Below are 16,902 nucleotides of genomic sequence, written 5' to 3' on the forward strand. Positions count from 1 at the left end.
AGCCACAGAAATGGGTGGGGAAATGGCAGATGGAGTTTAATCCGAGCAGGTGTGGGGTTTGCACTTTGGGAGGTCAAATGTAAGGGAAAAATATAGGTCTCTATGGCAAAACCATTAACAGCATTGATATACAGAATAATCCAAGTCCAAAACTCCCTGAAAGTGGCAACACATTTAGATAGGGTGGAAAAGAAGTGATAGGGTGTGCTTGCCTTCATTCATCAGTGCATTGAATGCAAGCAGGAAGTCATGATGCAGCTGTATAAGACATTGGGTAAGGCTGCATTTGAAGCATTTCATGTAGGTTTGACAGATACAGGAAGAATGTGGAGGCTTTCGAAAGGATGCAGAGGAGGTTTTCCAGAATGGATTAGGGGCTATCACGCAAGGAGAGGTTGGATAGACTTGGATAGAGATGTCTCTATCCAATAATGCTGGAGGTTGAGGGGAGGCCTATAGAAGTAAATGAAATGATGAGAGGCATAGATAGGGTAGACAGTCAGAACCATTTTCCCCAGGGTGGAAATATCAAATACTGAAGGGCTTCAGGGAGGGGGAAAAGTTTGAATGAGATGTGCAGGGGAAATTATTTTACATATAGGGTGGTAAGTGCCCGCAACACGCTGCCGGGGGTGATGGTGGAGGCAGATACAATACAAAGACCCCCTAATTTACGAGGTCTTGGGATAGGCACGTGGACATGCAGGGAGATGAGATTTGATCTTTGCATCATGCTTGGCATGGATATTGTGAGCTGAAAAGCCTGTCTCTGTGCTGTGCTCTTCTAGTTTCTATGCTCCGCCAACCTATGTCTTTGGAATGTGCATGGTAACTGCAGCACCTGGAGTAAGACCACCAGCTGCATGGAAAGTAGGACAACTCCATATACACAATTCATGAGATCAGTATTCACCCCAGCTTCAGTTTAGTTCAGTTTAGTTGAGAGATACAGCGCGGAAACAGGCCCTTCAGCCCACCGCGTCTGCACCGACCAGCGATCCCCGCACATTAACACTGTCCTACGCCCACTAGGAACATTATTTTACATTTATACCAAGCCAATTAACCTACAAACCTGCACGTCTTTGGAGTGTGGGAGGAAACCGAAGATCTTGGAGAAAACCCACGCGGGTCACGTGGAGAACGTACAAACTCCGTACGGACAGCACCCGTGGTCAGGATCAAACCCGGGTCTCTGGCGCTGTAAGGCAGCAACTCTACCGCTGCGCCACCCTGCCGCCTGGCACTAGCACTGTGAGGATCAATATGTTTATCTGCATAGCAGGAACTTAAGGATCAATTAAACATTATCGGTGCTCGGCCTTCATATAAGGTGAGTTTCTGTGGCCGAGTGCTTTCATACATGCCGTTCAATCACAAATGTTACAACAATTGTACCGTGCACTGATTGATATCACTGTATATGCACAGAAGCCTCAATGCATGAGTGCATCATGTGCATCAAGGATGCGGCCAGATGATGTTGAAGCCAGTCATGAACACTGTGGTACCTGAACTCATTGTGAAAGAATTTCTCAAGAGAATAGGGTGGCTTAGCCAGAGACCCAGGTTCGATCCTGATTCCGGGTGTTGTCTGTACAGAGTTTGTACGTTCTCCCCGTGTCCTGCGTGGGTTTTCTCCGAGATCTCCAGTTTCCACCCACACTCCAAAGACGTACAGGTTTGTAGGTTAATTAGCTTGGTGTAAATGTAAAATTGTCCCTAGTGTGTGTGTGGGGATCGCTGGTCGGTGGGGACACGGTGGGCCGATGGGGCCTGTTTCTGCGCTGTATCTCTAAGCTAAACTAAACTAAAGGGCATTGCCCAGAATGTAAAAAAGAGATGGGTGTTGAAACAGTGAATATTTGGAATAGATTGCCTGAGAAGGTGATAGTGATGGGATTGCTTTCATTTGCTGAGAGCAATGAATTGGTTATTAGTCAGGAAGAAGAAATCAATAGAACATGTGTTAAAACATTGTGGAATATGGCATACCCCTTATTCCAATGGTCTTTTGTAATATTGCACACATTATTAATAAATGCAAAATTGGTTTTAAAGAACAAAAGTCTTCTCACCCCATAACATGTTTTTAAATGTTGCAAGTATTCTCTTCAAATGAGGTGTTCATTAGTTTAAAGTAAACGAGTCAATGACACTGTTACACAAAGTAGAGAAAGGAAATTGATAAAAGTGCTTTAGGCATTCACACAATGACATCACTGAGAGCCTTTCATCTCTCTTTCCATTCATAATGAGTGGAAAAAAGGCGACTCATCTGTTACAGTGATCAAATTGATATCAAAAATTCATCTTGTTTAATGCACCTAAAACCCATTTTGAATTGCTAATTTTGTCATCACTAGAGACACGATTGGTGACCTGCCCGCATTTGAAATGTAATAGCAGGACAATATGTCTTTAGTGCTTCATAAATCAGTTTTCTTTCATTTAGTTTAGAGATACAGTGCGGAAACAGGCCCTTCGGCCAACCGGGTCCCCACCGACCAGCGATCCCCGCGCATTAACACCATCCTACACGCACTAAGGGCACTTTACCCATACACCAAGCCAATTAACCTACAAACCTGTACGTCTTTGGAGTGTAGGAGGAAACCGAAGATCCCGGAGAAAACCCACGCGGTCACGGGGAGAATGACAGGCAGTACCCGTGGTCAGTATCGAACCCGGGTCTCCGGGGTTGAAAGCCAGCAACTCTATCGCTGCACCACCGTGGCCGCCTAGAGTTCTCATTTACAATACAATGACTTAAATACAACTCTAATCGGCTTACTTTATTGACGCAGTATCTATCGGCACCACCGTGAAAATGGTGAAGACCTTTTGGAAGGCTTTCTCTCTGGCATTTGTCGATGAATATCTCAAAGAATCGATTGATGGATTCCACTGAAAATGCACAGACAGTTGATCTGTTGGCAGGTTCCAAAGACTCTGGTTTACTTTGCACAAATACTGCAAAGAGTACATCCTCTTCAATAGAAATCCCCAACTGTTTGGCAAGATCGGCGCCTGGTTTGGCTGCGTATGCTGCCTGAATGATGTTGAACACTTCAATATCAGAGGACCTCTTCCTTCTTTTTTCACTGACAATACATTCGAGTGGCATTTCAACATACGAGTTCAAGTAAGGATCAGAGGTGCATAGCCGAATAATTCTGGTGTGAAATGACTGGGAGTGCAAACTTTCACGTTGCACTGTTAAAAAGTACACATAGTCCCCACTTTCAAAAGCATAAAGATACTTAATTGGATAGGCATCCCTGAATTGTGGAATAACATCCATGTACGAATGTTCAGAGACAAACTGAAAGCTATCTTCGGATTCCTTCAACCTCTTTATGGATACTGAAGGTAACGGTATTGGTTGAATTGCAGAACTCAGCGTTGCACCGATATATAGTTTCACAAATCCATCACTCTTTGTCATCAATATCTTTGTCCCCAGGGGGCTGGCAATGCAGTCGGGACACATGCCACGGTTGTTGTTGGACAATGAATACATACACTTGGCATTGCTTGAAAAGTTGTCAGGAGCATCTTCCTGGAGATTGTGTAGGAAACAGACTCCACCTCTCACGCTGCCACAACTAATAAGATGATCTCCATAGAATGTTTCAACAAGCAAGACCATGTTGGTGTTGTTACTCCACACAGATTCCGAGTGGTCTTCCCTTTCCTCACAGTTTGCACATGGCGAACAATTCACGGACTCCAGTACGGGGCCCGTTTTGAACTCAAAGAGCTTTTCTAGGTTACTATTCAGGACGTAGATCTTATTTGTTGCCCCAACATAAATGCGCTGGTTGTGGTGGACCAAGTTCTGGATGTCAGTTTCCGCATGAAAGCTTGAAAAGTTGTAATGCATGTTCATGTCCAACTCCACATCCTTCTTTGCTGCTTCGCAATCTGCACCGCTGGGCTGCACCAAGCTTCCCAGGAGCATCCAGAGACGCCAAGTGCTAGTTGGACGTCTCATTGCAGAATGTGTCATTAGCTGGAAGGCAAAGAACATCGTTTAATACAGGGCGTTTGACAACTGATGACGGAGAGCAAACTGCAACTTACAGAACATGTTGCTTATATATTTTTATCGCATGAGGCCACACTTATGATTGATCATTACAGGGCTGCCAACTCTCACGCTTTGAGCGTGAGACTCACGCCCTCAAGCAAACTCTCACGCCCTCACGCTCATCAGAAATTTCTCAAGCTCAGTAGTGAGAAATTTTGTGATCAACGAAAATTTCAAAACTCGGATAAACTGCATGGTCCGCGGGTGTTGGAGAGCAGGGGCTGCGGGAGGGATGGGAGCAGAACCAGCGGCCGGAACAGATGCGGGGAGCCGGGACGGACGAGTGTTTGCCGGGGCCGGCGTGTCGCTCGCTGCAGCTCCGGCCATGGAGCGCTCCGGACAGTGCAAGTCCCGGGCGTCGGAGGCGTTGCGCCGCTGCCGCTGCCGCTGCCGCGAGAGTCTCTGTGCCGAAGAGACAGACTCTCAAAGGGAGGTGGAGAGAGAGGGAGAGGGGAAGAGGCAGGGAGACAGTGGGGGGAGAGAGAGAGGGGGGGGAGTGAGAGGGGAGTGACAGGGGGGGGGAAGTGAATGGAGAGAGAGAAGAGGGAGAGGGGGGGAGAGAGAGGGGAGAGAGAGGTGGGGAGAGAGAGGGGGGAGAGTGTGGGGGGAGAGGGGGAGTGAGAGAGGGGTGAGAGGGAAGAAAGAGAGAAGAGAGAGAGGGGGTGGAGAGGGAGGAGAGGGTAGGAGAGAAAGGGAGAGAGAAGGGGAAGAGAGAGGGGTGGTAAAAGAGAGAGGGGGAAGAGGGGGAGAGGGGGGAAAGAGAGAAACGGGGGAAAGAGAGAGATAGGGGGGCAAAGAAAAAGAGATAGAGACAGAGGAGAAAGAGAGGGGAGAGAGGGCAAAGGGAAGAGTGAGGTAGGAGGGAGAAATGGGGAAGAGAGGAGGAGAGAGAGGGGAAGAGAGAGAGGTGAGAGGAGAGACAGAGAGAGAGGGGAAAGAGAGAGCGGAGAGTGTGTGGAGAGGGAGAGAGAGGGGGAGATAGAGAGGGAGGGAGAAAGAGGTTGGGGGAAGCGAGGGGGAGAGAGAGGAGAGAGAGGGGGGAGAGAAGAGGGGGAGAGAGAGAAGAAAGAGAGGGGGAGAGAGAGAGGGGAAAGAGAGGGAGAGGGGGAGACAGAGGAGAGAGGGGACAAGAGAGAGGGGGAAGAGTAAGGTGGGAGGGAGAGAGGGGGGAAAGAGAGGGGAGAGAGCGGGGAAAGAGAGGGGGGAAGAGAGGGGGGAGAGAGAGAGGAGGGGAGAGAGAAGAGAGGGAAGGGGAGAGAGTGAGAGGGGGAGACAGGGGAGAGAGAGGGGAAAGAGAGGGGGAGGGAAGAGATAGAGGGGGAGAGTGAGAGAGGGGGGTTGAGAGGAGAGAGAGCGGAAGAGAGGGGGGGGGGGGGGGAGAGAGAAAGTCTCTGTGTCGAATTCGCCCAGGTGACCGGCATGGATCAGGCTGCGGCTCGGTGCATCCTGGAGGACAACCAGTGGCTGCTGGAAGTAAGTACCAAGCACTGGGTAGAAACGGTGGAAGATAGTGGACTTCAAATGGGGGTGGTTGGAGAAAGCATCCTGCTTGCCTGCTAGATTTTCACTTACTGTAACTGCAGGAAAAATGTTCCCGATGTTGGGGGCGTTCAGAACCATGGGTCACAGTTTAAGAATAAAGGGGGGGCCAGTTAGGACTGAGATGAGGACAAACTTTCTTCACGTAGAGAGTTGTGAATCTGTGGAATTCTCTGCCACAGAAGGCAGTGCAGGCCAATTCACTGGATGTTTTCAAGAGAGAGTTACATTTAGTTCTTGGGGCTAACGACATCAAGGGATATGGGGAAAAAACAGGAAAGAGGTACTGATTTTAGATGAATAGCCATGATCATATTGAATGGCAGTGCTGGCTCGAAGTGCCGATGGCCTATTCCTGCACCTATTTTCTATGTTTCTATGCTTGAGCATATGGCAATAAAACTCGATCACTTGATTTTGAAGCATTCATGCATGGTGGAGGTATAATGTAGTCATAGAGTGATACAGTGTGAAAACAGGCCCTTTGGTGCAACTTGCCCACACCTGCCAACATGTCCCAGCTACGCCACCTGCTTTTGGTCAATATCCCTCCAAACCTGTCCTATCCATGTATCAGTCTAACTTTTTCTTAAATGTTGGGATGGTCCCTGCCTCAACTATCTCCTCTGGCAGCTTGTTCCATACACCCATCACCCTTTGTGTGGATAAGGTTACCCCTTAAAAAGTTACCGCTTAAAAATACTTCATACAAAAAACATTGAAATCATAGTTCTACAGTGCACTAAAACATGATTTTAATTCATCAAATTTCAAAAAGTTCCTACTCTTCTTCCACACCCTCTCCCCACTCAGTTGCTCCACTCCCTCACCGGGTACCCCCAAGGCCAGTGATCAGTGATCGCACAGTCACCCCCCTTTCAAAAACGCTCCAATCCAATTTAAAGCATATATATTGCATTCAAGTGTCAGTTATAAGACTCGCTACAGTATGCACCATATTGCACAATTTCAAGCTGAAAAATGCAAATGTTCCATACCAATGGGAGAGGACACCCTCCACCCCCCCCCCCCCACCCACACCCCCCCCCCCCCCCCCCCCCCCCCCCCACCCCCGGTCGCGATGCTCCCTCGGGCTTGGTCTCTCGCAAATTTCTCACTCCCAACTCTCACCCAATGTTGGCAGCCCTGTCATTAACACTTTATTTCTCCCCCCCTGTGACCCACCTGGGTGATCACCAATTTCTGCACCTGCCTCCCCCTTCTTTCCCCTTCCGCCTATATCCTAGCTTTACACTTTACTCCTCTTTCCTTCTCATCTTACAGCCTTTTGCCTTCTTTCCACCTCTGGCCTTGTCCACCCAACTGCCTTACCCCCCCCCCCCCCACTCCCCCCACTCCCCCCCCCCCCCCACCCCTCCTAGTCCCACCTCCGCCTCCTTTTTCAGGTTTCTCCCCCCCCACCCCACCCCCACCACAATTAGACTGAAGAAGGGTACCAACCCGAAATATCACCTATCCATGACTTCCAGAGATGCTGACTGACTGAAGAAGGGTTTCGGCCCGAAACGTTGCCTATTTCCTTTGCTCCATAGATGCTGCTGCACCTGCTGAGTTTCTCCAGCACTTTTGTCTACCTTCGATTTTCCAACATCTGCAGTTCCTTCTTAAACAACATGCTGACTGACACCGCTGAAATACTCCAGCACTTTGTGTTTTTTTCTGTAAACCAGCTACTGCAGTTCCTTGTGTCTAGTAGTAATTTATTGCTGGTCTAGCTGATTAATTTATTGCACTTATAGGCAATCTGTAGATTGAGAACAGCAATCCCAGATAAGTGGCTAGATCTCAAGGAAGGCATGAAGGCAAATGTTAGGGTTCTTGAATGGGGGGAAAGAGGAAGAAACAACCTATTGTTATTCAGCAATTCCCACTGGGAGTAGAAGGAAAGGGTTAGGTTTAATGCCCAGTTTGAAACCTTTGTTTCTGCTCATATTAGCATGACACATAAGGTTGGTATCACAGGATAACCAGCTACATGCAGTCATATTCAATTTAGAATCAGAAGCTGTGGAATACATCGAAACATAGAAAATAGGTGCAGAAGTAGGCCATTCGGCCCTTCGAGCCAGCACTGCCATTCATTCAATATGATCATGGCTGATCATCCAAAATCACTACGCCATTCCTGCTTTCTCCCCATTTCTCTTGATTCCGTTAACCCTAAGAGCTAAATCCAACTCTCTCTTGAATACGTGGAACGGAAGGTGATTAAATATGGGGAAAGAAATGTAATTGAAAAAAATATGATTCTAATTTTCTCATCTTAATTTGAAGAGTTTCTCACTTTTTGGGATATATTTCAAGCAGAGTTCACCAATGGCAATAGGTCGGGTATTATTCCCAAGTTATGTTTAGTTTCATTTAGAGAAACAAGGGAACAGGCCCTTCGGTCCACACCGACCATCGTCCACCCATTCACACCATCCCACTTTCTTATACATTCCCCCAAAAAAGGGACAATTTACAGAGGAAAATTAACCTACAAAGTCACACATCTTTCAGATGTGGGAGGAAACAGGAGCATCCAGAGGAAACCTATGGTCACAATGAGAAATGGCAAACTGTATACAGACAGCACCTGAGGTGAGGAGCGAACCTGCGCCTCTTGCACAGTGAAACAGCAGCTCTACCAGCTGTGCCACTGTGGAAATCTGAAGAGAAGGAATGGGTGACATTTCGGGTCTTCACACTTCAATCTGAAGAAGGATTTTGACACGAAACGTCATTCCTTCCCTCCAGAGATGCTGCCTGTCCCGCTGAGTTACTCCAACATTTTGTCTTTACCTTCGGTGTAAAACAAGCATCTGCAGTTCCTTCCAACACATTCCCTAATCCTGCAGCAAGAATGCTGGGCTCATTCATCCCAACATTCATCAGTGCCAGGACCAGCTGAACGGAAGATATGGTTCAACAGTCACTCTACTGTGTTGGTGGATTCCAAGTAGAGTCTAGCAGTGGAGCCATGTTTGGATGGAATTCACCATCGTTATGTTGAGGAAGCCAGGATCTGCAATCCCATGAAATAGGATCATAGATACCATATGGATTGGAACAGCATCTCATATTTCGCTTGGGCAGCTTATTACCCAGGGGTATGAATATTGATTTCTCTACCTCCAAGTAACCCCTGCACTCCCTCTCTCTCCACCCACCATCTTTTTGTTCTCAGCCAACAAACAGCTAACATGTTTCCTTTACTTTTTTGCACATCTTTCATTCATGTGTTCTATATCTCTCTACCTCATCATCTGTATCTCTCATGTCCCTTCCCCCTGACTCTCAGTTTGAAGAAGGGTCTCAACCCAAAAAGCCACCCATTCCTTCTCTCCAGAAATGCTGTCTGACCCACTGAGTTACTCCATTATTTTGTGCCTATCTTCGGTTTAAACAACCATCTGCAGTTCCTTCAACACATATCAATGGGGATTCCTTGCTTGGAGAAACAGAGAACAAAGGTTTGCTTTTACTTGTTTAATTTGGTTTTAACATTTAAAATTAATTCTTAAGCCTTGATATTGGATTAGAAAAAAAATGTGCCTGTTTTCTATATATACAGTGCATATTGCAGCATTTTCTGTTGGAAGAAGGGACTCGAACCAAAACATCACCCATTCCTTCTCTCCAGAGATGCTGCCAGTTCCTCCAGCGTTTTATGGCTTGCATCATTTTGTGCTTGCTTTGAAATGTTTGTACCATCTAGTATTGAAGTCCCGCCACTTGCTGAGGTGATATGCACTATCATCGATGACATTTCCAATTGTGTTCGCTGCTCATGATCTTATCGTAAATAAATGATTAACAGAACTCAGGTCAATAGTTGCGACCTATTACCTTCAAGGTTTCCTCACAGTTCAACATGCACTTTATCACGAATTGTGTGTGATTTAGAGTTCCCCCCGGGATGTTGTTTTTACTTTAAAATCACCCTCTGTAATGTTTTATTCATTCAAAGCTTTGCTGAAAGCGGTGGTCCTGAGTGCAGATTGAGGCTTCTATGAACTGCCACTGCAGTTTGACGCCAGTCTTGGTGTGTCACGGAGCAATGACTTTAACTGCATTTCTTAAAGATAGCAGAGTCAGGGGATATGGGGAGAAGGCAGGAACGGGGTACTGATTGTGGATGATCAGCCATGATCACATTGAATGGCGGTGCTGGCTCGAAGGGCCGAATGGCCTACTCCTGCACCTATTGTATATTGTATATTGTATATTGTATATTGACCCATAGCCTGAGGGTCGGAGAGCAAATACCATCCAAGTCTTCACGGGATTAAACCACAATGACCACAATCCCACCATAGCAGCTCGGGAATTTAAATTCAGTGATTAAATAAATCTGGATTAAAAAAAAAAAAATCCAGTGTGTCTATTATGGTAACCATGTGATTACCATACGGTTGTAACAATCCATCTGGTTTATTAATGCCCTACCAGGCAGGGGTCTCTTATCCATACCCAGTCTGGCCTATATATGACGAGACTCCAGATTCTAGACTTATAATTGCCTTATTCAGGTTTAGGTTTATTCTAATTGCCACATGTACTGCGGTACAGTGATAATCGATGTTTCGCATGCTCTCCAAACAGATCAGATATACTATATAGAAATATAATCAAGTCAAACTAAGGAACAATAAATGGGGCAGAGGGGAGATAGAGAGTGTAGAATATAGTTCTCAGCATTGCCGCGCATCAGTTGCATAGACAAAGTCCACAATAGGTTCGGGGAGAATTGGACAGAGGCCTCGCTTATGGAAGGACCGTTCAGAAGTCTGTTTATTGAGGGGAAGAAACTGTTCCTGAGTCTGGTGGTGAGCGCTTTCAAGCTTCTGTACCTTCTGCTGGACAGGAGCAGGGAGAAGGAGTCTTTGATTTCTTTGTCTTTGATTATGTTAGCTGTTTTGGAAGATGGAATCAATGGTGTATTTTTGTAAACCAGCATCTGTAATCGCCTGTGTCTACAGTATTTTACTGAATGTTGCAGCAGGTTCTTGTTCCTGTTTTTTAAAAAATATTTCTAGGTTTTAAATCACAATGGGTGTTCTGTGGTATTTTGTTCAAACATTAAAGGATCTAATTACTTGGGAACACAAGAATATACAAGCAGGAATAGGTCAACTGGCATTCAATGTGATCATGGCTGTTGTCACAGTGTCACAGCGGTAGAGTTGCTGCCTTACAGCAAAATCAGCACCAGAATCCCGGGTTCGATCCCGACTACGGGCGTTGTCTGTATGGAGTTTGTACGTTATCCCCGTGATCTGCGTGGGTTTTCTCCGAGATCTTCGGTTTCCTCCCACACTCCAAAGACGTTCAGGTTTGTAGGTTAATTGGCTTGGTAAATTGGCTTGATAAAGATGTAAAATTGTCCATGTTGGCGATATGCAGAGTACTGCCCTTCCGACTACAAAACTCAGAAGGTTCAGAAGGTATGGCCTCAACTCCTTCTCTGTGCCAGCTCCATATAGCCTTTCAATCTCCAGTATTTTAAAAATGTATATATTTTCTCTTTAACTGTCTACAACACTGTGCAGTAGAGAATTCCAGAGCGTCACCACTCTCTGTGAGAGGAAATTCCTTGGCACCTCAGTCATAAATGACCACCTACTAATCTCATCTCGCTTGAGATTTTCCCACAAGTAAAAATATTTCTGCATTTACCTCTAGATTTTATATATTTCAATAAGGTCACCCTTATTCTATTAAATGCCAAAGAATATTGATCTATTTTTTTGTAGTTGTGATAGAAAAACTCCCTCAACCTCGGAGTTAGCCCAGTGGATCTTTGAAGATAGACATAAAAATGCTGGAGTATTAGCCCTGTCCCACGGCACGAGTTCATTCCAAGAGCTCTCCCCAGTTTAAAAAAATCAAACTCGTGGTAAGCACGGAGAATGAACATAGCGGGTATGTCGGAGCTCAGGGACGTCTCTTAGCGGCTCGTAACGCTAATGGCAGGTACTCGGGAGGACTTGCTAATGGCAGGTAAGCACTGGAAGACTCGTGAAGATTTTTCAACGTGTTGAAAAATGTCCACGAGAGCCCCGAGTACCGACGAGTGGCCATTACCGTAAATCTCTGAGTTTGAATCAGGGCAAACTCGGGAGAGCTCTTGGAATGAACTCGTACCGTGGGACAGGGCTTTAACTCAGCGGGACAGGCAACATCTCTGGAGAGAAGGAATGGGTGACGTTTCGGGTCGAGAGCCTTCTTCAGACGTTAAAGTCAGGGGCAGAGGGAGACACAGAGATATGGAAGGATAAGGTGTGAAAACGAGCCATCAAAGGGGCGTAGAGCTGGAGATCAGAAGGAATCACAGCGGGGGAGCAGTGAGAGAACATGTTGGAGAACTGCCATCGGAGAGAGGAGGAGAACTTCTGAAGAAGGGTTGTGACCTGAAACGTCACCCATTCCTTCTCTCCAGAGATGCTGCCTATCCCGCTGAGTTACTCCAGTATTGTGTGTCTATCTTCAGTGGGACTTCTTCTTCAAAGTCGGCATAACTTGTGGGAACTTCGCAGTGGAGCAGACAAAATGTGCAGGAAGGAACTGCTGGACTGGCCTCTTTGCTAATATGTCCTTTCTTAAAAATGGAGATCAAAATTAAACACAGCCTACGACAACACGATAACAACATTATTTGTACAATCAATTGAACCGCGACTTCCTCAATTATGTAAAGCAGGTGATTCAATGCAGTAATGCTACAGTTACAGTGAAAGATTAGAGTCACCACACAAACCAATCTGGGATGGAAAGATTGGACGACTTCTGAAGAAGATATCTTACACTCGGATGTAATAAAGTGGAACTGCAGATGCTTGTTGATACCAAAGATAGATGCAAAGTGCTGGAGTAACTTAGTGGGTCAGACAACATCACTGGAGAAAATGGATAGATGACGTTTCGGATCGAGACCCTTCTTCAGACTGATTGTAGCAAGGAGAGTGGGGGAGAAAACTAGATGCGAAGCAGGATAAATCGGGGTGGGCAACTGGTCCATGGATGGATGTGAGGGAGGAGGTATAGGGACAGGTGTTGCATCTCCTGTGGTTGCAGAGGAAGGTACCGAGGGATGGGGTGGTTTGGGTGGGAAGGGATGAGTAAACCAAGGAGTTGAGGGAGCAGTCTTGGCAGAAGGCAGAAAGCAGAGATGGGAAGAAGTAACTGGTGGCCAATCAAAACCACCCATTCGCCTATCTCGACCTATGGCCTGCAACACTTTGTCCCAACTCTCACCTTTTCCAGCTAACAGGCCTGCGGATTTCACCACCGAGGAGCTCGCAGTCTCGGGTAGAAACCGGTCGGGAAGCTCCAGTCGCAGATGGTTTTGACCAGACCCGACCCGGGGTCGATCGGCCGGCGCGGGGGGAGCCGAGATTCCCCCCCCCCCGATGCGGGAGCTTGATTGCCCCGACGCGGAGGGCCCGACCACCGGCCACGGGAGCCAAGACCGTCCCATCAACGGAAGACTTGAGGCTCCCAACCATGGGAGAACAAAGAGGGGAAGAGATTGAATTTTGTTTCGCCTTCCATCACAGTGGGGAATGTGGAGGAGTCACTGTGGTGGATGTTCATGTTAAAATGTGTTTTGTGTGTTTTGTTGCTTTTTAATGGTATGACTGTACAGCAAATCAAATTCCTCGTATGTTGTAAAACATACTTGGCTAATAAAGTACGATTATGATGATTATGATTATTATTCATTCTTCCCCCCCCCCCCCCAACAATCAGTCTGTCGAAAGGTCTCAACACAAATGTCACCTATCCATGACTCGCTGAGTTACTCCACTACTTTGTGTCCTTTTGTACATGAAGCATCATGTGCAGTTCTTTGTTTCTACATTCCAACTAAATGGAAGTTCAGTTTAAATTCCATTTGGAATATTTTGGAGGACCAAGAAACCAAGAAGAAAAGTTGGTTTTCCTCCAAATAGATGTAGTGCATTTGACAAAACTGTTGCAGGATTTTCACCCTCGAGCCATGGACAAGAATAGAAAAAATCAAAGCGAGACGCGATCAGCAACCACTAACTCATGTCTTCAACTTGGTTTAAAGTTTAATTTATCTTACAGCTACAGCGCGGAAACAGACCCTTAGGCCCACCGAGTCCACGCAGCCCAGCGATCCCCGCATATTGGCACTGTCCTACACACACTAGCCTGTTACACCAAGCCAATTTACTGTCTGAGTGTGAGAGGAAACCGAAGATCTCAGAGAAAACCCATACAGATCACGGGGAGAATGTACAAACTCCGTACAGACAGCATCCGTAGTCGGGATTGAACCCGGGTCTCCGGCACTGCGAGTGCTGTATGGCAGCAACTCTACCGCCGCGCCACCGTGCTGCCACATAGAAACATAGAAATTAGGTGCAGGAGTAGGCCATTCGGCCCTTCGAGCCTGCACCGCCATTCAATATGATCATGGCTGATCATCCAACTCAGTATCCTGTACCTGCCTTCTCTCCATACCCCCTGATCCCTTTAGCCACAAGGGCCACATCTAACTCCCTCTTAAATATAGCCAATGAACTGGCCTCAACTACCTTCTGTGGCAGAGAATTCCAGAGATTCACCACTCTCTGTGTGAAAAATGTTTTTCTCATCTCGGTCCTAAAAGATTTCCCCCTTATCCTTAAACTGTGACCCCTTGTTCTGGACTTCCCCAACATCGGGGACAATCTTCCAGCATCTAGCCTGTAACAACCCCTTAAGAATTTTGTAAGTTTCTGTAAGATCCCCCGTCAATCTTTTAAATTCTAGCGAGTACAAGCCGTGTCTATCCAGTCTTTCTTCATATGAAAGTCCTGACATCCCAGGAATCAGTCTGGTGAACCTTCTCTGTACTCCCTCTATGGCAAGAATGTCTTTTCTCAGATTAGGAGACCAAAACCGTACGCAATATTCCAGGTGTGGTCTCACCAAGACCCTGTACAACTGCAGTAGAACCTCCCTGCTCCTATACTCAAATCCTTTTGCAATGAATGCTAACATACCATTCGCTTTCTTCACTGCCTGCTGCACCTGCATGCCTACTTTCAATGACTGGTGTACCATGACACCCAGGTCTCGTGGCATCTCCCCTTTTCCTAATCGGCCACCATTCAAATAATAGTCTACTTTCCTGTTTTTGCCACCAAAGTGGATAACCTCACATTTATCCACATTATACTGCATCTGCCATGCATTTGCCCACTCACCCAGCCTTTCCAAGTCACCTTGCAGCCTCCTAGCATCCTCCTCACAGCTAACGCTGCCCCCCAGCTTTGTGTCATCCGCAAACTTGGAGATGTTGCATTCAATTCCCTCGTCCAAATCATTAATATATATTGTAAATAGCTGGGGTCCCAGCACTGAGCCTTGCGGTACCCCACTAGTCACTGCCTTCCATTGTGAAAAGGACCCGTTTACACCTACTCTTTGCTTCCTGTCTGCCAGCCAGTTCTCTATACACATCAATACTGAACCCCCAATACCGTGTGCTTTATGTTTGTATACTAATCCACGGTACATAAAAGTTCATAATTTTTACATAATATGTAAAATATTTTACATAAAAGTCTTTTAATATGTTATTTCTTAATCGGCACACAAAGAAGGTCTCGACCTGAAACGTCGCCCATTCCTTCTCTCCAGAGATGATGAGTTACTCCAACTTTTTGTGTCTATTTTCGGTTTAAACCAGCATCTGCAGTTCCTTCCTACATAAACAAGCTGAAATTTTGGTGAGAATTTACCAGATAAAAATGAAGTCAAAACACTCAATTTATTTTTAAAGGTACTTACTGGGATTTTTCACAAAAGATTATGAAGCGACGTCTGCACAATACAATGCCTTTTGTAACTCCCTCTCCCCTGAAGCTCAGTCTGAAGTAGGGTCTCGACCCAAAACATCACCCATTCCTTCCTGTCCCGCTGAGTTACATAGAAACATAGAAATTAGGTGCAGGAGTAGGCCATTCGGCCCTTCGAGCCTGCACCGCCATTCAATATGATCATGGCTGATCATCCAACTCAGTATCCCGTACCTGCCTTCTCTCCATACCCTCTGATCCCCTTAGCCACAAGTGCCACATCTAACTCCCTCTTAAATATAGCCAATGAACTGGCCTCGACTACCCTCTGTGGCAGAGAGTTCCAGAGATTCACCACTCTCTGTGTGAAAAAAGTTCTTCTCATCTCGGTTTCAAAGGATTTCCCCCTTATCCTTAAGCTGTGACCCCTTGTCCTGGACTTCCCCAACATCGGGAGCAATCTTCCTGCATCTAGCCTGTCCAACCCCTTAAGAATTTTATAAGTTTCTATAAGATCCCCTCTCAATCTCCTAAATTCTAGAGAGTAGTTGTCTAGAGAGAGTTACTCCAGCATTTTGTATTTATCTACAATGACCTTTGTGTGGTTTGGATTATTTCCTGCTGTTGATCCGTTATTGTTATATCATTGTTATCGACAGCGTGTGCCTTCCCTTTGAGTGGATAATGTGGTTATTATTATCCTTCATCTATTAAAGATAGGCTTTTACTCGTCTGAGTAATTTCCCTAGGGAACTGATCAGTGGTTTTTGTGGATGTTATGAATATTGTTACTGTAAACACAGCCTACTGACTAACGGAGACTAACAGCGCTTGCTCTTCAAACTTATATATCCTTCCACTGATCGGGCATGATGCTGTAAAACAAATCAACTCATTTAATTATGTTGAGTTTAGTTTAGTTTAGAGACACGACGGGAAGGCAGGCCCTTCAGACCACCAAGTTTGGGCCGACTTGCAAACCCCGCACACGAGCACTATCTTACACACATTAGGGATCAAATTACGATTTTACCAAAGCCAATTAACCTACAAACCTGCACGTCTTTGGAATGTGGGAGGAAACCGGAGCACCCGGTGAGAACCCACGTGGTCACGGGGAGAACATACAAACTCTGTACAGACAGCTCCGGTAGTCAAGATCGAACCCGGGTCTCTGGCACTGGAAAGTAGCAATTCTACCGCTGCACCATCATGCCGCCCTATTATAACAGAATGAGCCAATAATCATTTAGACAACAACGATTTTGACCATGATCGCATGAGCTTTCTCCTTCTGACCACATGAGTTGTTTTCTCCGGGTGCTCCGTTTTCCTCCCACCCTCCAAAGACTTACACATTTGTAGGTTAATTGGCTTCTGTAAAATTGTAAATTGTCCCTAGTATGTGTAGGATAGTGTTCATGTATGGTTTGATCGCTGGTCAGTGTGGGC

General features: G+C 46.1%; 1 protein-coding gene across 2 annotated transcripts in view; it reads right to left on the minus strand.

The window, feature by feature from the left end:
• met (MET proto-oncogene, receptor tyrosine kinase) overlaps positions 1-16,902 on the minus strand; it is a 185,057-nt gene that overhangs the window by 129,401 nt on the left and 38,754 nt on the right. For both annotated transcript variants that reach the window (XM_033038324.1, XM_033038323.1), the window contains exon 2: positions 2,795-4,015. In XM_033038324.1, coding sequence (XP_032894215.1) covers positions 2,795-4,012 — 1,218 coding nt within the window. In that variant the 5' untranslated portion in view covers positions 4,013-4,015. The remainder of the gene's footprint in view (positions 1-2,794; positions 4,016-16,902) is intronic.

This window comes from Amblyraja radiata, chromosome 19 (genome assembly GCF_010909765.2).
Source record: "Amblyraja radiata isolate CabotCenter1 chromosome 19, sAmbRad1.1.pri, whole genome shotgun sequence".
Taxonomy (NCBI): Eukaryota; Metazoa; Chordata; class Chondrichthyes; order Rajiformes; family Rajidae; genus Amblyraja; species Amblyraja radiata.